This window comes from Dinoponera quadriceps, unplaced genomic scaffold (assembly GCF_001313825.1).
Source record: "Dinoponera quadriceps isolate SergipeBrazil2010 unplaced genomic scaffold, ASM131382v1 scaffold3676, whole genome shotgun sequence".
Classification (NCBI taxonomy): domain Eukaryota; kingdom Metazoa; phylum Arthropoda; class Insecta; order Hymenoptera; family Formicidae; genus Dinoponera; species Dinoponera quadriceps.
Genome location: NW_014559267.1, coordinates 843671 through 865798, shown reverse-complemented (window position 1 = coordinate 865798; position 22128 = coordinate 843671). Strand labels below are relative to the sequence as shown.

The 22128-nt window shown below is 44.2% G+C and overlaps 3 protein-coding genes across 9 annotated transcripts in view; 1 reads left to right on the top strand and 2 right to left on the bottom strand.

Moving 5' to 3' along the window:
- Positions 1–11478, bottom strand: part of LOC106750271 (Down syndrome cell adhesion molecule-like protein Dscam2) — a 107387-nt gene extending 95909 nt beyond the window's left edge. For 4 of the 5 annotated variants that reach the window (XM_014630479.1, XM_014630481.1, XM_014630478.1 and 1 more), the window contains exon 1: positions 11008–11478. In XM_014630479.1, the coding sequence (XP_014485965.1) occupies positions 11008–11137 (130 nt within the window). In that variant the 5' untranslated portion in view covers positions 11138–11478. The remainder of the gene's footprint in view (positions 1–11007) is intronic. The other variant, XM_014630477.1, reaches the window with a different exon arrangement.
- Positions 11479–15619: 4141 nt separating this feature from the next.
- Positions 15620–20826, top strand: LOC106750288 (apoptosis-inducing factor 3). Of its 3 annotated transcripts, XM_014630526.1 has the most exons (8): positions 15991–16052; positions 16615–16752; positions 18315–18601; positions 18714–19050; positions 19214–19564; positions 19639–19838; positions 19956–20172; positions 20261–20826. In XM_014630526.1, exons 2-8 carry the CDS (start codon positions 16647–16649, stop codon positions 20518–20520), a joined length of 1758 nt encoding a protein of 585 aa, XP_014486012.1. In that variant the 5' UTR covers positions 15991–16052; positions 16615–16646; the 3' UTR covers positions 20521–20826. The 3 variants fall into 3 exon arrangements, with proteins under 3 accessions (XP_014486014.1, XP_014486012.1, XP_014486013.1); XM_014630528.1 differs by lacking the exon at positions 16615–16752 and having other exon boundaries at positions 15620–16052; XM_014630527.1 differs by lacking the exons at positions 15991–16052; positions 16615–16752 and adding an exon at positions 16773–17857.
- Positions 20816–21981, bottom strand: LOC106750289. Its single transcript, XM_014630529.1, has 2 exons — positions 21595–21981; positions 20816–21435 (listed from the first exon to the last, which is right to left on the bottom strand). Exons 1-2 carry the CDS (start codon positions 21651–21653, stop codon positions 21174–21176), a joined length of 321 nt encoding a protein of 106 aa, XP_014486015.1. The 5' UTR covers positions 21654–21981; the 3' UTR covers positions 20816–21173.
- Between the last annotated feature and the right edge of the window lie 147 nt (positions 21982–22128).

Sequence of the window (22128 nt, the reverse complement as noted above, 5' to 3'; positions counted from 1 at the left end):
AGTCGCGTTGCCATTTGCAAATTGATGCTAACAAATGCTCCCTTGCTCCGCTGTGCGAGCGCGCGTGTATTGTTGTATCAAATGGTTAAATCGCGAAGACAACGAGATATAATTGCACATGAGTCACTCGTCGCCGTAATTGAGAATTCGTCAGTCGGAATCATCGTCGGGAAATTGTCGGTCAAAATTTTATCACGCCATTTAATGCGCGCACACACATCCACTCTCTCTCTCTCTCTCGCTCTCTCACACCCGGTGGTGAAGCTGAAAAATTCTCCCTGATATTTCGCACCTTGATAATTTTGCCAATTTTACACGCACGCGTCGCCGAACGGTGCTTGTGCAAGGAACGCCAATAAATCGCCGCGGGGACGGTTATCGCCAGGCGCAATTACGATCGGCATGATTATAACCACTGCATTGTCCTCGCCGCCACGCAACGCTGATTATTCGCGAATGATGCGTGGCACATATTTCAGACGAACCATTATCGTTCACTCTACATACCACCTACGTACACATCATCGTTCCAAAACAATCGTACCTACACGTAGTGTTTACGAAAAAACCAACGCCAAGCCTCTCCACCCCTACCCTCCCTACCCTCCCTGGTAGTGCGTTTCATTCTCGCGGGAGATACCGATTGACGCCTGAAAAGAAAAAAAAAAAAAGAGAGAAAAAGAGAGGGGAAATGAGAGGAAAGAAAAACGAGGAAAATAAAGACAAATCTAAGAGTGAGACGTGAAAACGTAAGGGAGAGACGGGCATGAGTTCGTTCGGCGGGACGCAATTTCGATTCCCTGAAAGCTCTCCCTCGGAGCTTTCTCCGCGTCCCGTGGATAGTGGGTAGTGACTAAAGTTTCTCGAGGAGTCTTACGTGGCAGCCGACAGGTGGATAGAAGCTTCTTTCCTGGCATACCAATTACGAGGGTGGAACAAGTAATTGTTTGTCCGTACCTTACACCGGCGCGAAGGGTAGACCAATACCCCGGGCGGACGCGGTCTCGGCGGTGGTAGTGGTGACGTTGCCGATGGTGGTGTGGTCGTAGCGAAGAGGTAGTTAGGTCGGGAATAGTGGTGCAGCAGTAAGGTTGATTGTGAGAAGGCGAGATGCGGCGAGGGGGCGAGAGAGGGTGGGCGGGCGAGGGGGTGGGCGGGCGCGAGCGAGCGAACGCGGCTGAACGGGACGGAGTCGTACGCGCGCGCGCGGGTGGAACAGAGACGGACTATCCGTTCCTTCACCCCCTCGACTAATGAGACCGCGCGGTTACATCAGAGGCCGGGGACAAATTGAAACGTACGAGCCTAGAGGGGCCACGGAACAGAGAGCGACCTCCTAATGCGTGACTATAGAACCTCACACCACCACCGACATCCGCAGCCCGTTAACACCGTTTCTACCGCCGGCGCTGCCGCCGGAACCGGCAATTCTTGAATTTTACTTCATTATCCGGCGACTCGGTCTGCGCGCGCGCGAGATATAGACCCGGATGACGGCGGCGATGACGTAAGGAATCTCGGCGGAAATTACGCAATATCGAAAATTGACCGACTCGCTGACACGGAGGCAACGGCGGCGGGATAATACGCAGTGGGATATTGCGGTGGGTAGAGGAGTTATGGGGCACTTTGGAACAATGGGCGAAAAAGTGTGTGAACTCTTAATTAATTTCACGTCTTCGTCCGCCTTCGTTTTTCCCTCCCGTCACAACCGCCCCTCTCCCTTCCCTCGATCTTTTTAATCGCCCGGGCGAATCCGCAACGTTGCCGCAACAAACTTCTTACGGACAGGCTACTTACCGGCGTAATTTACTGATTGAAGTAGCCCGTTTTACGATCATCGTTTCCACCTTGCTAGGTGCGTTTCGCTTCAGCCGGGCATCTTTCTTAGGAAAGAACCCGCGCAGCGGCCGTAAACACGATACTCTTAACGTCCGTTCGCATTCTCCGCGGACACTACTCCGCTCGACTCCTTTAACGGCCGTGTAATTATTCTTCCTACGCGCCGGCTCGGTGTTAACTATCCGGCCGCGTCAAACGTTCACAACCTTCTCCCCGTTTCACGGACGAATGGCCGAGCGCTCAGGGGGAAGTTTGGTTATCGACGATGACGGCGGCGAGAGGGTGAGAGCGACGACGACGATGCCGGCAATACCTCCGCCGCGCGACATCGTGCCTTGGCGAGGAGTCGGAAGCCGCTAACATAGGCAATAAAGCCAGACCCACAGTTCGAGCAGGTAGTAGATTACGGCGCGCCGGTACGAAGCCGGGGCTGATGCCGGCGGAGCGCGCGTTTGGAAACGCACGCGCGCGAGGGGGCGAACCGAATAGACACTGTCGGGGGAAACGAGAATGGATGCGGCAGCAGTCTAGCATGCAAAATGCTGCGTCGACGTTATCACACCGTCAGAGATTAAGGGGCTGACGCGGTGGATATCGGGCGGCGGAGGCGGTGGCAGTGGCAGCCGGGCGGTCTTCGGTGTTCTCTATTCTTCGTACTCTGCTGAGTTTTACTTGGCAGACATCCCGCGCGCACACCGCCGACCTTATTGTTCTCCGTCCTTTCGTTACGCCCGGCTGTGCTGCGTTCGCGCTATCTGCTCACTTTTCTCATCCCTCAAAACGCCTTCTCGCCTTTTTCCCTCGCCGTCTTTCGCCGCCAGTTTCCACCAGTCGTCCTCACGTCGATGTCGCCGCCGCCATCGTCCCTGTCGTCCTCGTCTCGACTTGTATTAAACTGTTAACGGCCATGGATAATCAATCTTACGCTCGGCGACACGTACGTCGCACACGTACATAATTCGCCCGCATTCCCCATCCTGTCCTATATTTCGCGGTGCGCCGCGTTTACCTTCGATTGACGCGTGCTCTCGATAGTACCTGCTGTCCCGTCTTTCTTAGTCCGTTCATTCGTTCCTTCCTTCCTTCCTTCCTTCCTCCCTTCCTTCCTCATTTCTTATCCTGAGCCATTGCACGTACCGCCGCGAGTACCCTTCAATTTTTGCTTCTTTCCGTTCGATTACCTCGAGGAATGTCGAGGAACCGTGGCTCAGAGCGGAGACCTCGTATTTACGCGCGTTAAGCTATCGGCCTTAATACCGGCGATTCACGTTATCCCCTTCGATTCCTGTCCGCACCCTCCCCCCCTCTCTCCCCGTTAAGTTCCCTATATTTCGTTTAGCTCGCGAAATTTCAGCTGGCAGATATCCAACGCTACCTGCAGCGTCGTTATTGTTCGCCATCTTTCCGTCACGTTTTATTACTGCCGGTGTTACTACCGTTGCTGCCGCTACCATGCCCACTCCGGGGTCTTTCTTATTTCCTCCTTGTCATTCCGTTCCCTCGTTCGGGTTACTCCCTCGGGCGCAACGTCTTTTAACAAAGCTGCAGACGTACCTGCCGCGATACACGTTAAGCCGTTCAAACTGGAATTTATTTACGCAAACGCTCGCAAATGCGCGCGTTACGCTCTCTTCCTCGCCCTCTCTCTTACTCCCTTTGTGCCACCTTCGCCTTTCCGTGGACATACAATTCTCCATTCATAGCGTTTCAAGTTTATTTTATCAATCCTTGTGAATGGGCCACAAAATAACTTCGTATACTTTCTACTTTACGCTGCATTACGTTACATTAGACGCCTCATTGGATGGTTTCTCGTTTTACCATCAAGACAAGTATCTAATAATATATTTAAAAATATATATAATATAATATATTAAAAAAGCTCTTCTTTAAGAAAATCGTTAAAAACTATTTTTAAAGATTTTATTACCTAAAAGAATCGTTGCTTGCACGCCAAATAACTACACAGGACGAAAATTACTATCAATTCAAAACTCATATTCTCATATGTAGAGTGTCCCTTAAATACCCAGCCATACTCAAGGAGGCGGTTCTTTGGTTTATTTCAAGTAAAAAAGTTCATTTAAACATGTGTCCGAAACAACTTAGTTTCCGAAATACAGGGTATTTTCAAAACATTTATACATATGGTAATAACCTATCTGAAGTGCCAGTCATAAAAACAAAAAAAACAGCAGTAAAGAAAAATACAAAAACAAGCTTCGGTTCTTCAACATGGTACCTGGTATCTTTGAGCGTGTACGTCAATCTTTCAGAAGGAGTACCGAAAGGTGTATCATGGTGGAAGATGATTATTTTCAATGATTCAATTGTTTCATTTCTAATTTTTTTTACTTTTTTGGTTATTGTATTTCTGAAATATCATCTCTGATGTATTATAAGCTTACACTAAATTTCGATAAAATATTTTAAAGCTTGTGTGACATTTATATATCCAGAAAAGTTCAACATCTTGTATTTCGGAACTATATAGAATATTTCTTCGCTTTTCAAATAGAAAGTTTCGTCTCTTTCCGTATAAGCAAATTTTACCTTCATAAGATTATAAAATTACATATTCTTGCTTATATAAATAATAATAATAAAATAGAAATATGAATCTTGAATTGATATTATTCTTCTTTTCTGTATTTCTTTTCTGTATATTCAGTCTGATACAGCCTGACATTTCTAATTGGCTATAAAAATATATTTCGTGGATTCATTAGGTGGAAGATTCGAATGAAATCCCTTGGTGAAGCAACTTATAGCGATCGATTACAGCGTCCTTACGTTGCAAAGACTCCATCGCGCATATATTGAGTTTGATTGTCATATTACCGTAGATTAACGAGGACTGCGACTATTTCACGGAGTGTTATGCGAAGTTTCATCAGGGATGTATGATCTGACTACATCATCGACTCAAACTACTGGAAGGACACGCGTCAGAAGTGCGCGATATGCACGACAGTCACGTAGGGAATTGAATGCTTCGAGACGACGCCGCTCGTGCCGTAGAACGATTCAGCAGGAATGTTGGAAAATTTCGCTTGCTTGCAGAAAGCGCGGAACCAAACGTAGCACGGATAAACGAAATATTTCACGCGTTCGAACGTAGCCTCTTTAATCATCTGTCGGAAAAATAAAAAAAAAGAGAGAGAGAGAGAGAGAGATTCGTATCGCTAGCTGCGTCGTGGCGCTGAGTTATCGACTCCGCCGCAAATCAAAAACCCTCCACGATCCATTATGAATTTTATCCGTATTCGAACCAAAAAGCAATACTGGTTGCAAATGTAACGGCGGTGAACTCTAAATTCTTAGAGAAGCGTTCTCAAAGTCGACATTCCGCGGAAACGGAGCGTTTAATCTCGACTGAGCCGCGAAATGACTCGACGACCTACGTCGGGGAAACGCGCACGGGATAAAACCACCCACGAACAGGTCCGCGCCGCAAGACGGCTTCTACTTTAGGAAAAGCTCGACGAACCCCGGCGCGATGTGCGCTCACGCTTACAACAAGGGAAGACGTTCTTCCCTATCCTTTTTTTCCCACGGTCTCTCTCCCTCCCTCCCACCCTTTCTCTTTCCCTTCTTGCTTTGACGTGTGCTTCTCATTTATTCCCATGATGAGAGACGGTGAGTGGAAATGACGAGGAGAAGAGAACAGGGGGAAGGAAGTGGAGAGGATCAGCCGGCGGGAAGGAGGAAGACGCCGAGACGAGAGATAAAGACGCGGGATACGGGAGGGGGACGAGAGGGAGGGAAGAGCAAGACGCGGGGGAAAGAAAGGAGCAGAAGCGCAACCCTTGGATGGGGGTACACTCGTTATAGGCCGCACCACCGGCGAAAAGACGGAGAAACGCGAGAGGTTTCTGGTGGAAACGAGCGTTGAAACGAGCAGCGGTGAAGAAGTCGCGGTAGCACGGGGGGAGGGTACGCGAGAGGACGAGGTATGGGGTGGGAGGGAGGGAGGAAGGGAAGGACGGTGGATGCAGAAGAATGAAATGGCGAGGCTGGAGGTAGGGTTTCAGCCGCGGCTGATAGGGTTGTATTGTGGTGGTACGACGGCGGTGACCCGAAGTCGACGAGCGTTTGCAAGCTCTCTCTCCCTCTCTCTCTCTCCTCGCTCGTTCTCTCCCTTCCCCGCTGCCCCGTCGCCTCCTTCTGCGCCCTGTCGCTCACTTTCTTTTATCTACCCTCTATCTTTTCTACGTCTTTATTCCCGTCCCCGCAGGCTGCACCGTATCCCTAAACTAAATACTGCCGATGGCAGTCGCTTGCTTCCACCGGCAGCGAGAAAAAGAAATGTGGTAGAACGGTATCTATATCATAGAAACTATGACTCCGTGTCAATGCTCCTTTCTGTCTCTCTTTCCCTCACTCTCTCTCTTTCTCTTCCTTCCGTCTTCATTTTTACTTGCTCTTCGTCCTCCCATTTCTTTTCCCATTTTTCATCTTCGCGTGATATTTCAGGAAAAACGTAAAGTAGATCGAGAAAGTTGAAAGAGAGAGAGAGAGAGAAAGAGAACAAATTGTAATCAGCTGCAAGATGGAACGCGATCCCCGAAGATGTCTGATGATCCGTCAAATGCAGTTGACATGCAAGTTTTGTACCTAATTATCTCGCACTGTCCCGATACTGCACGCCTGGAAAATGACGCATTAAGCATCCGTCGAACAAATTTATTTATTTACATACAGGTACGTACATGTTTTTCACGGAGACGCGAGCACGTACAAAATCAAATTTAAAAGGGAGCTCAAAACACATATACACACCGGCGGAAGCTAAAAAGTTCATCGAACCCAAAATTTAATTAAACCGGCCGCCATAGTGAGGGTACTCATCGCCGAGAGCGCGTTCTATTTTGTCGAAACGAGTTTAGTTTAAATCGACGTATCGGAGAGCCACCGGAGAAATGACGTCGGCTGTAACGGCCACAATGACTACGGCGACCGTACGACGTAGCCCGGCTTAACCTCAACGGCTCATAATTGCTTTCCGATTAGATACCGTCGTTCCAATAGCGTTATTTTCAATTCCGCGGCACGCAGCGCGTATCGACAGCTATACCGGGGCAAATTCAACAGGCGGCCATGTGCACGGAGTCTTTGTACACTTTTCCGATTAATAGCGAGAGAAATGGAACGGCCGACCACGCGCGGTGACCATCCACTACCGTCCAATCCTGTCGACGTGATACGCGACGTTTCGCGTTCTTCAAACCGTTCGACTTACGTGAACGATCGAAATCCGTCAAGATGATTATTCCCCGTTTTTGCCCTCATCCCTTTCTCTCTCTCTCTCTCTCTCTCTCTATCTATCTATTTATCTATCTATCTATCTATCTATTTCGAGCTGAGTTATTTAGTCCGTTTTTTCTCAACGAAGATAAACCGGTAGCGGTAGCGAATTTCCATCGTTATGCCGACATTAATTTTCGATGTCCAGCGATGGAGAGATTACGGATTTTTGTAGCGTTCGGTTCCATTTGGCTAATACACGTACCATTAATAATTCTCAGAATCGATCATTTACAATTTTTGCTACGGTATATCGAGCATCCATCAGCGTCTTCCCTTTGGTCAATTATTGCATGATTGATGGCGCAATAATTAACCAAGGGGAAGGCGCAATAACCGATGATACGGGTAATACGCTTGATAACCGTTAGGTTAATCAAATTCCGCTCGCGCTCGGCAAACATCCGATAAAGAGAGAGAGAGAGGAGGAGAAAATTCTCTCTCCCTCAACGTTCTCCCTTGACTCTCTCCGTTATGGACGCGACGCGACGCACGGATTTAAAATCATCGCATCGTTACGCAGGCATTTACGGCACACCCGAGCCCCGGAAGGCACGTCTTGTCCTTTCATTTCAAGAGGATAGCGATAAATTGACCCGTGTAAGCGACGGTTTGGCGCATTCCACGTCGTAGATCCATTGTGGCCCGGAGGATTACTCAGCGGTTGAATGGATGAACGGACGTTCGGACTACGCTCGTACGTGCGCCATTAATTACGTGGCGTAATTAAACATTGTGTCGAATTATCTTTCTCGTCCGCGATAGCGGGGGAGAGAGGGGCGCGAGGGACGGGTTGAAAAGTAAGAGGGAGCGAGAATTGACTGAATGAGGTGAGAGGGGTGAAGTAGGGTGGGACCAGACGCGCCGTCTTTTGTCGATATAGCTTATAATCTTATCCGCGCGGAAGCTAATTTAATGTACGTTACGTAAAAGTTCCGCCAAGAAACTAAACGCGGCTCTCGAGCTTATTCACGGCATTGGCGGATTAAACTTCGCCCGGGAATCCTCTTCAAAAAGAGCTTTTGTGGTATATCACCTTGATATAGTTGGCGGTGAAGCCACCTATCCGCTCGTTACGAGGCGGCCATTTTCGAGGAGATTTCCCAAACATCGAAATCCTATTATTCGCTCCGGGGGGTCAACGTCGGATAATTTCGGGATAACCGGCGGAGTCGGGCCCGAGTTGAAAAAGATAAACATCTACCCACTCCCCTGAGCCGGAGCTCTCGCGCTCAGATATCGCGCAAAGGGAAGACGGGGAAATGGAAAGAGTGCGGTTCCGTGATATTTCTCGAGCGCGGGTCAGAAAAGCACGGCGGTCGCAAATTATTAGCGAGAAGCTTACGCTACGGTAAGCTCCCCCCTCCTCCTCCACCTCGCGCGTTCGCCGCCCGACTCTACGTGGCTACTGAATAAACACTTTGATTTATGCGACACTGTGCAGCCGATAAGGATAAACCGAGGACCAGAACGGAGGCGAAATCAGAGAGAAGCCCGAGCCGTTTGGATGGCACGCACAATCTAGAATGTGGATTCTTTTGTATTCCTCGCCACTCCCTTGCCTTCCCGTATCTCATCAACCACTTCCACCAGGGTATCTTCACCGCCTTTTTATCGTTGTTATAAGTAACACGTTATAAATTTTCATCGACGTAACGATACGAATCAACACTCCGATGAAGCCCGCGGTCGAAAGAGTTGTTTTGTGCATTTTTATCGCGAGGCGCGCGCTATTTATAAAATATTTGGGAAAACCTGATCATTACCAAGAACCTTTCAAAAAGGATATGTAATAAAAACATGTAACTCGGAAAAAAAATATATGTGCATATGTACTGTATGTGTTGTACAAATTTAACGCAACACGTGCATGCGTACAACACAGAATACATACATGTATGTATATATATATACACATATAAATTTTCTCGCATAGTGCGTTGCGCGAAATACGATATGTGTGTTCTGCGTCCGACAGTTCCTCTCTCCCGCCCTCTATATTCCAAGATATAATAAAATGCTCCTCTCTCTCTCGCCATATTTGAAAAATTGGCATTGGCAAAAAATCGAACAATCAACTGCCAACGGCGAGGTCGCCCGGGATATTTTCTCGCGATAACGATGATACGCTCGTAATCGATCGGACGCGCGCACGATATCCGCGCGCCAACACAACTGATTATTCACCCCCTGCCAATTATTACTCTATGACTAAAAGCACTTGACCGATTAGCGCCGTTAGACGCCCCTCCAAGGCTGACGCATTTCAGGAGTGCTCTTTACTTTACCCGGCTAACTTGCCTCCTAATCGGATCGATGGTAAATTACTCTTACATCATGGTGAAGACGGGGCGATCGGCGTCAGCGAAAACGCGCGTTAATTTGTCAACGATGTCGTCCCGCGGAAATTTATTAGTAATAAGAAGCGCGCGAAATTACCATTTAGCGGCGGTGGAGGTGTTCGGTGCTGCCGTAATTTCCGACTTTAATATCGGTCGATTGGAAACGTGGAAATAGATTCGCCCACCGTCGGACTCGCGCTCGCTACTCGCAGTTTTCTCGTGTTAACGTTGTTACGAGAGAATTTCGCGACCAATGAGACGCGTAATAAGACACTTGATATTCCAGCTTCGCAATCTCGACAACATTGAGTTCCGAGACGGCGACGGGAAATGGCGGAAATAGATTTCGCCGCGATGCTTCGCGGCCGCGATCTGCAGATGACCCGCGGTTCTCTCGCGACTCTCGCGTTACATTGCGCACCGCGATTATCCTCGCGCGAACAATTGTCCCTTTCCGCTTTGTTAAACGGCGCCATGACCCCGGTTTACGCGATCGCACCGCTAAATACCGGCGGCTATCATCCGCTTCGTAAGATCAATATCTAGTTTCGCGCGCAAGATATTTCTGCAAAATTTAATCTCACGAGTACGCATATCCCGCTGTAGCGCATCGATCTACGTGTGTGTTTTTGCGAAACTCTATCCGACGGTAGAGTTAANGGGGGGGGGGGGGGGGGGGGAAAGCGCGCAAATGGGCGATTGTTGCCGCGTTACGTAATGCGGTAACACGGCAACAAAGTAGAAATATGAATTTTGTTTCGGATGAAATGAGTTCGCCGCAAGCGCCGCGACGTTTTCGCGTGTGCGTGGCGAGACCGAAAAGTCACATAGTTAGATATTGCGCGAGGCAACACGGGACTCGGAAACGCATGATATCGCTGCGCCAAGTGTCTTATTAAAACTGCAACTCTCGCATAGCGCATAGCGCAAAATTGATGGAATACTCACCGGTATCGCGCGTACACCCCCGATAATTCGATGTTATATAATACATTATTCTGCCAAACATCGAAACGTCACTCCTGCTACGCGTGATGTTGCAATAAATGGTTCGAATAACGGACATGTAAAATTTTATACAGACTTCATTAGCACATTAACATAATAACGAGACCGCCGTAACGTTATGACAATTTTGGAAAATAACGACGATTTATATAACATAACAAAAGCAACTCCGGATCGATCGATCCTTTCTGTGCTCTCTCGCTGTGGATCTCGAGAAAAAGACACGGGGGAGACACGTTTTTTTTTTAGTAGAGAAATATAGAAGAACCATAAAAAACGTACATACACACAAACGTCTCTGTTTACCTGACAGAGCCAAAAAAATAATCGAGCTATTTCGGAGATAGGTACAAAATATCGTAAGATACAAGATATCTCCCCCCACTTTTTCGAGCGGCTCATAATGGCGGTTAATGTTACATTATCGGCTGAAACGCGATATTCGGCGACGGATTCGACGCAGCTCCGTTCCACGGGGCACAGAAATTAGGTTTAAAACGGGACTTACCGCAGGCGAGGACGAGGACGAGTGCGAACGGTGCCAGCGACGAGAACACGAGACCGCGATCCACGTGGGCCGACTGGTTCGTGTATGGCCGATCGCTGGCGAACTCTCTCTTCCGCGACTTTGCGTTCATCCTCGGCGGTGCCGTCGTCGTAAGGCTCCTCGGGGAAGAATATACGTAAGGGTGAACAGGAGGGTAAAGGTATAAACGGCGGAGAGGATAAGAGGGATCTACCACTCCCGCTTCATCGCGAGTTGATTCACCTGTCCGGCTTCCGACTGTGTATCAATATAAACATAGGTGAGTGCAAAGCTCGGACAAGTCGGGGGGGTGGAAGGAGGAGAAGTATGTACGTGTGCACGCGTGTACGTGTGTTACGGGGTGGGTGGGGAAGACGGAGGATAAAGCGAGACGACGTACAACCACGCACGCAACCCTGCCTCGAGCGCAACCCCTCAGCACCCACCACGTCGAGCGCTTGCAGATAGACTAAACCGGGTCCTTCGAGCTGCGCGTTAAGTTCCCGCGGTAGACCTCCGACACTCGCGACTCGACCGTCCTCGGACGCGCTCGACGATATTCGGTGCCGACCGACTACCCTCGGCGCGCGCCGACATCCCCTTCGCTACGCCCGCGAGTACTCGTCCGAGTACGATACGACGACGCATACCGACGAAGACATGGATATAGGAGCTGCACGTACCCTAATGCCCATATCACACTGCAATTTCGCCGGTTATTCGATGGAAATGAAATATGAAGTTAGAGTTCGCCGTAGAATATCGCTCGTGGTATCGACGGGGGNGGGGAGGGGGGGTCGATGGAGGCGAAACATTGCGCGTCTGTCCAGCCGCGATAAGTTACACGCGATTCCTTTTCTATCGCTCGCCTTTCCCTTCGATATATAAGGATCTGAACTGGAAGAGATTTATTTATTTGATGACTTTACTCCGAGTTAGACTTTATTATAAATCTGTTGCTCTGAGAGAAATATACGTGGAGGACAACGTGCTACTTGACGATAGGTCAAGTAACATTTATCAAGTTACATTCACTCGGACCGCGCGTTTCTTGTAATGGTAGAGAGTAAAAAATGTTGTGTTAAATTTAACGCATTTTACATGTACCAAACAGTCTACTAAAATTAATTTAATTTAATACAATTTAATATGTTGAAAAGTAATGCAAATATTATGTCAAAAATTAATGCAAAATTAATATAAAATTAACGTCCATAATATATTAATCGACACTAAGAAAGAGAGAGAGAGAGAGAGAGAGAGAAGTATAAAATATGATATTTTAACACTTAAAAATGTTATTTTTACACTTATTTTAATACTTAGCACATATTGAATATCGACTCAACACAAAATATTGAAATAATAATAAACTCAATACGTTAAGTTAGCATACGGGTATATTAAAAACTGAATATAAAAATTTTAACAAGAACTTATTTTAACACAGATACAAAATGTTTTTTACTGTGTAGTAAAATTTAAATATACGATAAGAACAAACGCATGGAAGATAATAAATTGCCTTCTTCTTTCTCTCTTTTTCTCTCTCTTCCCTTAAAATAATTATATATAATTGTTATATACTAGAGGAAAGTAAATTTATCTTATCGATTTATTATGCTGTATTAAAAATGTTCAATTTTCCAAAAAGGATACAAATAAGAAGCTTATGAATTATTCAATATTTGACGAGGTAACGACAATATTCTTTAAAAATGCTCATAACACCGGCAAAATTTTATCACGTCCAAAACATAATTAAGCATTTCCGCCGGAATTTTTTGGCCACTCTCACTACGAATCTCCGCGCTTAAAAAATTGAGCACGAGAGACGACATAAAGCACAAGTGTCTAAAATGACCATTCCTTAAAATAATAATAATCGCAGCTTCCCGTCGGCGGTGCGAAGAAAAAATTATCCCCCGTATAACTCATCGTGCTTTTACTGCAAGGTTACTTATTCCCGGGGAAAGAAAGATTACGAATAAGATTAGGTCTCAAGCATCCCCGGACTCGGCATTGCCGAGTAGCGTCACGTGAACATGCGTGAAGCACGCACGGACGTGTATCTCCCTCGCTGAAAGAATATCCGAAGAGACGCGCGGCGTGATGTAGAGCCGGCGAGTTCGGTTTAAGCCGCCCCGCACGCGAGACTACCATCACCGTGGAACATGGACCTTACCTTACCGTCTCTTTCCACTGATCTCACCCCCTCCCTCTCCGTGCTGCCCCCTCCGATCCCCTCGTCCGTGTTATACTCTGCTCGGGGGCTACGTTCCTCGGTAGCCTTCAGTGCGTAACACCAGCCCACATCACCAGGCCGGCGCGGAGCGAGGCAACCAACCGCCATCAACCACCGACCTCAAAGAGCGAGAGACCCGCGTAACCTTACGCCACCCTCCCTTCCCCCCTGTCTCTACTTCCCGCCGTCCCCGGCGCTCCCGTCGCCACCATCATCGCCGCCGCCGCCGGCACAAATTAAATAGCCGTGCAGTGCACGTAGCCGTTTACCCTCACTACACCCCCCCCCTTCCCCCTTCGCACCGCGTCGGTCATGCTGCTCTGTTTTTCATGCGTCGTTGGGCCGAATTTCTTTTGAAGACTCTCCAACGGTTACTAATTTAAATCGCTCGCCCCCAGCTTCGCGGTTCGCGTTCGTTTTTTTGCCACGGCGCGTCACACGATCGACGACTGTGTTATCAGCTCTTCGAGGGAGGGGGGAAGGGGCTAATCACGTACCGTAGATCCGGATGAAGGGAATGCAATTGTCTTTTGTCGGAGCGGTCGCGCAAGAAATCCGCGCCCGCTCGAAGCCGACGATTGAAACCGGCGTAATTGCGAGGAGGTTCGATTCTCGATGCCGCGGCTCGGCGGAACGGATGTGTTACGGCCGTCGGTGCGTTTTTATGATCGCACGGTGAACGTGTGCGAATTATCGTCGCATGTAACGACGAGAATCTGAATTTACAGGTATTATATAACGGTACTGAGAAAAGGAACGAGTACAGGTCTGATTAAGAGGACTGAATTGAGAGCGAACAGCGCGCTTGAAAAAGGTCGTTTGCAAGTTTTGCGAACGGGAGTTCGAAGTAAGGACGGATATATAAATATATTCTCGAATCTTTTGGCGCTATCAATTCGCTCGATTTTTGTCAGGCCGAGTTAGCTATGTAATACTTGTAAACATTGAAACTAACGGAAAATATATTTAATACCGCACAGACCACAATTGCAATTTGGTGCTTTCCGAGAGGAGAAATGTAAGAGAAATGTTGAAGTACCATTATTTTTTCTGGTCTAACTTGCGATTAACCAGCAGTGGTGACCGGGAAAGGAGCTCATAACCAAATGAGAACTCGCGCTTAAAACTCCATTACTTTTATCTCTTATCTCGCAGATTTTTATCTCACGGAACACCCTGAGAGAGAGAGAGAGAGAGAGAGAGAGAGAGACGAAGTTACACAGTTCCATTAACTGCTCCAACAAATTTATCTCTAAATGGTCTCTAAACTTACGCGGTCTCTTGAAACGCATTATTTCCCGAAATTATTTTTTCTAATATCGTCTTTCCCTCCCGGCCGCCACCTCGATCATCCAAAATGCTAAGTGCTACGTTACGCGAGTAATGTATTTAAATTAATACATAAATATTCAGTAAGCGAGACTCACTTGATCGTCTTACGTTTCTCAGGTATAATTTATCACTCCTCCTCTTGCTGGATGCTAATTAATGTTACACTAATTGCAGCATGTATAAGCCTTTTCCGCCATTACAGCCCGTTTGCGCGCGAAAGGGATTACAGAAGCGCTGCTGTCGATAAATCTTCCAAACTATCACATCGAGGTTCGATGGTAATGCAGAACGTTGCCATGACCGGCCGCTCACCTGCGCATTTTCCTCGTTACCGTCCGTGCTTCTCTTCTACTACTATCTCCCGCCGTGGATATTTCTTTAGATGGCGCTAGTGCACGGCGAATTTATTTTAACCGCCAAAATCTCGCAAGATCATCGACCTTGATGGATTATCCCCTCGGTATTTCTCAAAGAGTAATAATCTTTGTTTATCACCAGAAAGAATTGACACCCACTCAAGAAACTCTTAAGACAGCACCGTTAATACCGTTGATAATACGTGATAATTCGCGCTCTTATTATTTTCGTGGGCGGAAAAAAATTACTCTTAAATCAATGACAGATATTCTCGTATATAAACAAAAATATTATAATATCCTTAGGAAATGTTCAGTCTTGATTTGGCTGAATTTATATCGATGCAATTATTATCGGCGCTCAATTCAAGACTAAAAATCTTCTAAGAGTATTGTAATATTCTTGATACATATAAGAATATCTATCATTGATTTAAGACTACTTTCTTTTTCCTTGTAATATCTTCTAAAAACAAACCTATCGCTGAGTAAATTTCTCAAGTCCAAAACTTCTTGTTGATTAAGAGTGCGATCTATGATAAAGTAAATATCGAGTCGCTGTTATCGAGAAACGTTATCGGCACGTATTCGAACTGAGATTCTCGAAGCGCAATTTCTCGATGCGCGATTCTCGTCACGCGGCAGTATTCTTCTCCGAGCCGTGTCGTAAGAGAATGAGTCACGGTCATCTTATCGCGCTTGTTCATTGTAACTTCAGATCTGCGTAATTTCCAAACCCCTCTCTCTCTCAGATATTTCTATACTCAATGAGGCGGTCCCGCGCTCAATTTTTACCGAAACGAGGCATCCACGAGGCCCGTATGACCGATCGATGTGAAAGTTTCGCCGGGAATCCAAACACTGCAAATATCTCAAGGTCGGCGGCTGTCTTACTCGCAGATCGTGAGCGCGATTCGAAGGATACCTAAGACAGATGATCGCAGTCAGTTCGCAGATGCCATAAACGCACCACCCGTGCATTCCTCGCGTCCGAAGCCGGAGCAATATGGGCGCGAATAATTGCAAGGGCATGTTACCCACTGGCTCGAAAAAGAACACCGACCCGACTCTTCAGGTCGAATCCACCGCAACAGGTGCGTATCCTGCATACGGGAACTGATATCGCGGACTGCGAAGCTGCGGAGAGACGGCGATCCGATCTTCCTCCTTCGAGAACAGAATAAATGTGTAATGCAACGTGCAGCGTGAAATTTCATCTTGGTTTTTGACTAACCGACGTTATTAATTTTAACGACGTGTGCGATTTAAATATGCCGAGTGTACGGTGGAAGGAAAATTCCAACACTTTTAATTTCAATGGACTTCGAAACGCGTCCGACATCCAATGGAAAAATGTGTCCCTCGGGAGTTACGAAAATACAACTTCTCCTGCAGGATACGGAAGCGCTACGAATTTCATTGGAGGAAGAATTTTATATCGTATCTTTATTTCTTCGATTTTAACAATGACGTAACCGCTCGTCCGAGAATTCTTGAGAAAAATCGTTCGACTTCGAATCTTGCTCTTTCGGTTGAGGCTAATTTTCTTTTGTCCTTGGTAAGATGATGTTGCATGAAACGTGTAAATTAGAAGAGTACAATACAAACGTGTAACGCGGCGATAGTTTATGGGAAATAACGTCGACGTGTTCACAGCGCGAGGACGCGAGTGACAGAATCAATTCACGATGACGATCTTGAGCTGTCTAGTTTCGCGACGGTCGATGTTGTGTGTCAGGACACTTCGAAAGAGTTGGGCCGCCCTGATGGATACTACATTGTCGTTTGCTTACGGTAGGCCCTCGTCGTATTTACGGGCGTGTACGAGTAAAGGAAAAAAGTGAGACACGACACGCAAGGACGCACGCTTTCTAATCGGCACGAATTATTCAGAATTGTAACGTTATTCGCGAGCATTCGCTGCTGCCTCGTAGCACCTGAAGCAGAGGACTCTCTCCTGTGGGAGGTTATAGAAAATTTCGCGAGAACATGTAAACAATAACAGACGAATCTTATTGTATGTCAGGATTCCCGAGGTATAGATCATTCCTTTTCGTTGAATTATCAACGTTTCGTTCACAGATAGCCTGAAATATAAAGACAGATACTTCGATCAATACGAAGTATTACATGCTAAAAATAGGCTATGCCTTCGCTTTCATGTTATATTAATAAGGTCTACTTTTCATGTTACATTAATAAGGTCTATATAGTTATACATTTTGCTCATGTATCATTGATATCGAACACGTATGCTAATATGTATGCTAACACGTATGCTAAAAATCACGAGACATGTCATCAAGCGTCACATCGAATTGTACAAGTTGCTTCAAAAGAGACAACTCTTTTTTTTTGTCACACAACACAGATGAACTTAGATGGCATCTCTCGGTACAGTGTTATTATGTTATCCTCCTGAAGACCATTAAAAACACCTTAAAACGAAGGAGAAGTCCCCTATGCATAATACAATGTACAGTACACAGTGGGTGCGGTGTGTGCGTGTATTGACGTTTTGTGACGCGCACGACGCACGAGTTGCGCCGATGTGCCGCACCGGCAACGACGGTAAATCGCGTAAAATACTGTCCACGATGAAGATATCGATGCATCTGTGATATTTTGAGGAAACTCTCAGTGAAATTATTGTGTAATCATTCACTTATCTGGCTTATGGCTCGTTGATAACCCCGCGGGAAAGTGCAACAAGTTTTGATTTACAAACAGGATAACATGGCAATTGGAAATTCCTATTTGTCTCTTTAAATTTCCTCGTATTTTTTTATATTTTGCCATATGCTACGTTATATAATTAACGCGAGTCATGCGTTGTATACATTATTAACGAGGCTTTTAGTTTTAGTATGGAGATATTCTGCAGCACGATTAATTGAAGGTAGTGTTTTTCCCACTCATACTTGTCATATATTTGTTCCTTCTGATTGTTTGGAAATCGCTATGGAGACAAAGAGCAGAAATTAATTTGATGCTAGTCTTAACAAGTCATTGGAGAAAATATCAAACTTTCATTATATACCTAAAAATATATTCATGTTTTGCATACAAATATACATATTGTACTCTCAAATATATATATATATATATATGACATATAAATTATAACTGAAAATTACAGAATTTAATATTTTACAATTGTTAGAAAACATTCACAAGTCATGTCAGATAAAAATACAAAGGAAAAAAGTTATACTTGTCAAATATATAAAGTAAAGGAAAGTATCCCTCAAAAGTACAATAGATTACCTTGTTGCTGTTCTTGTATGTCACCTATCGCTGCAACTATGACATAGTGGATATGTAAACTATCCGTTACCTTTTCTTATTGTTATCAGGTAGCTTCGAGAAGCATGATTATGTGGAAGATGTGGTATGCAAGCAGGAGGATATCAAAGAAAATGAAATGAAGTTGCTGCCGCTTGGAGGGCAGAAGATTCTGTTGATAAAACAAAAAGGAGAATTACATGCGCTCGGTACGAGATGTACGCATTATGGGGCACTGCTAAACACCGGTGCATTAGGAGAAGGACGAGTGAGGTGTCCATGGCATGGTGCATGTTTCAACATCAAAACAGGTGATATCGAAGACTATCCAGGATTGGATTCCACACCATGCTACAAGGTACCTGAATTCATTGAATCTCCAAATTGTAGTTTTCTTTCCTTACTACCTCATTTTATTACCAACTTCTTTCAGTTTGTTTTTGGCTCGTTATCCTTGTGCATTTTAACAGGTTTCTGTAGACAACGCTGGTCTTGTCCGCGTAAAAGCTAAACGTAAAGAATTGGAAACGAACAGACGTATGAAAGAAATGTCTGTGCGTGATCCTCAAAATAAGGAAACAGTCGTGATAGTCGGCGGAGGACCGGCAGGTGCAGTTTGTGCAGAGAGTCTGCGACAGGAAGGTTTTACAGGACGAATCGTCATGGTGTGCAAAGAGGACGTCATACCGTATGATCGAATTAAAGTATCGAAAATATTCGACTTGGATGTTCACAGAGCAGCATTACGGCCCTCTTCGTTCTACAACGATCACAAAATCGAGACGAAACTTGGCGTAGAAGCCATAGGTAAAAAACCAACACCGATTAATACGTACTTAACACAATTACACAACACTTACACAAATTCTCCTTGCAAATACGTACTCCTTATAATTGCGTCTCCTTATAATATCCGTATAATTACGTTTATCGTGATATTATCGTTATTATTGTCTTTATGTTGTTACAGGCATAGATACATCCCAAAATCTTGTCAAACTAAGTAACAACGAGGACTTGAAGTATAATTACTTATTTACCTGCACAGGCGGTAAGCCGAGAATGATCAATCAGCCTGGAAATAATTTGAAGAATATTTTTGTTATGCGAAATTACACTGACTCACGTGGCATACATTCGTTACTTTCTGCGGACAAACACATAATTGTATTGGGAATGGGTTTCATTGGGATGGAAGCTGCAGCTTATTGTATCGGAAAGTGCGCATCTATTACAGTGGTGGCAGAGAATACCGCACCTTTGTCAGCGGTATTCGGCATTGGCATTGGCTATAGAATTAAGAAGGAATACGAAGCGAAAGGTATTTACAGAATTCCACGCGACACACGCACACATTACGCAACCTGACCTAGCAATAACGATCGATCCTTTTAGGCGTGAAATTTATTAAAAACAGTATTAAACAGTTTATTCCGAAGGACGGGGAAGATGTCATAGCTAAAGTGGAACTTACAGATGGTCAGATTTTACCAGCAGATATAGCTATCATTGGAATAGGAACCACGTTTTACACAGACTGGTTGAGGGAATCGAATATTCAGATGAATGGCAATGGCACTGTACTAGTGGACAAGGTATAACTTCCGTTTCCTTTCTGTTTTTTTTAATTTTTTAAAATTTCGCAGATTTGTTGGATCAGTTACTATTTGTTAATTTGTATTTTAAAAAATTTGACATTTATTCGATTATAGTATCTAAAAACGAACATAGAGAACGTGTATGCCGGAGGTGATATAGCCTATGCACCGATATATGGATGTGACAACATATTGGCCGCAATAGGTCATTATTCTTTAGCCCAATATCACGGTAAAATTGCAGCTCTGAACATATGCGGCAAGGAAACACCGTTGAAAAGCGTGCCGTATTTCTGGACAAGTTTGTTGGGCAAAAATTATCGATACGCAGGTAAAACTTGCATGTTCCCCTATTCATAAAATCTAATTTTTCAGTTGCAATGTAATTATAAATCTTTTTTTTTCACTTTATTTTTCAGGCTACGGAAAGCCAGTTACCATAAAGATCCATGGCTCGCTGGATAATCTGGAATTCTTTGCTTATCATCTTAAAGGTGGTAAAGTGATAGGAATGAGCAGTGTTAATGCCGATCCTGTAGTATCTGATTTCGCGAATTTACTTTACGAAGGAAAGGTATTAACAGAAGAGGAGATTAATGCGGACCCATTTGGTTGGATGAGAAACAAACCAAAAGATGTGTTAACACGATTCAAAGATAGTATCTTAGTAGATGTTTGAATGCTTTACAAAACTAATATAATAATTTCGCATTTTGGAGCAATATTATACCAGTATTAGAACCAATTTTTAATTTGTATATATATGATATACATCTTTTTAGATAAACTTATATAATCTAACCCTTGATATTTTTTTCTCGCAATTAAATGTAATAGATAACTTTTTTGGAGCAATAGTATTAATGGGATAGTTCAGAAAATTCTTTATTGTTTGAAATCTCTAATTTTTGTAGTTAAGAAAAATAATTTTTTTAATTTTTGTGCATGTGTAGTGTACATAATAAAATATAAAATTAGTAAATCATCCTCTCTCTTTTTATTTGTAACACATGAAAATTATAATATCTTATTCATTACTATAGTATTATTTTGATTCTTTGTATACTTATGAAAATTGCATTATCTGCATATCCTATTTCAGCTTTAATATATATAGTCTCAGTGCAGTTAAAAAATATAAAACTTATATTTTTTCGTATATTTTCTATAAAAATTTAAGATACTCTATGTAACATTCAACAGTTGAACTGATCTAAGTAGAATCTTGTCGAAGAAAGAAAGAATTAAAAGTATATTCTTAGATTCAACATCACTTTAATTTACAGAGATTTTAAAATGATATATAATTTTATCTACATGTTGAGAACATATTTAATCCCACTTTTCTCCATATCCTACGTGGCAAAGATGATCAGCAAAAGAAATCTCTTTGTAAAACTTCTGTCTCTTTTCTTCACGGTACTTATCAAGAAATACTTGTGTGTTATCACGCAATGCTTGTGCGTGACCAAAAGATTGTTCAATTGTAAGGTAGGGGTGTCGCAGAATTAACATATTTTGCTCTTCTCTATCAAAATCTTGCCTCATCCTATACAGATCTTTCAGAGATGGATCTTTGACAATACGATACTTCCTGTGAATACAATTAGAAAAATTATATATATCTACGCATATATATATCTATACAAAATCGACAAAGAAATATATGATACATAACAATAAAAACAATCCATATTTTTACTTAATAATATATGAAAAGTATTAATTTTTCTAGAAAAAATTTGGTACTCACCCTCTGAATCTATGTGGAATTGTACATTTGTACTTGAATAAAGTTAATCCAAGCCGCATTATGTATCAAGTGGTGAATTGCTTATATGAGTTGTTAACACCTGAATATTTATTAATCTCTACAGTTATACCCTGCAGTTATACAGGTTACACCTTGCTTTCCGAACGATACGTCGCATTAAATTTCACTTTTAGGTTAGGGTAGGTTATCAGTTGATATATTCAGGAACTACACTGTTCACTGAACTCTTGCATCTGATTGGTGTATATTTTTAAAACGAAGAAAATATACCAATCAATTGCAAGAGCTCATTGAACGGTGTAGTATTAGGTCTGTTCGTTTTCGCTGCACCGCTGAACTAGTGCAATAAGTTGAAGCGAGGCAAGTATATGTTTTTTCACTTTAACTTATTGCACTAGTTCAGCGATGCAGCGAAAGTGAACAGACCTATTGAGTGCACACGATACAGAAGGCAAATGAAATTCTAGAAATAAAGTCAGCGGCACACGATGCTTGTTTTCGTGCTGGATGGAA

Bases quoted from the DNA above. Each gene is read 5' to 3' on its own strand.
- LOC106750288 (XM_014630526.1), top strand. From the start codon at position 16,647: ATGACGATCTTGAGCTGTCTAGTTTCGCGACGGTCGATGTTGTGTGTC. The intron at 18,602-18,713 runs GTACCTGAATTC...GCATTTTAACAG, and splicing joins ATTCCACACCATGCTACAAG to GTTTCTGTAGACAACGCTGG. The intron at 20,173-20,260 runs GTAAAACTTGCA...TTTATTTTTCAG, and splicing joins CAAAAATTATCGATACGCAG to GCTACGGAAAGCCAGTTACC.
- LOC106750289 (XM_014630529.1), bottom strand. From the start codon at position 21,653: ATGCGGCTTGGATTAACTTTATTCAAGTACAAATGTACAATTCCACAT. The intron at 21,436-21,594 runs GTGAGTACCAAA...TTGTATTCACAG, and splicing joins ATTCCACATAGATTCAGAGG to GAAGTATCGTATTGTCAAAG.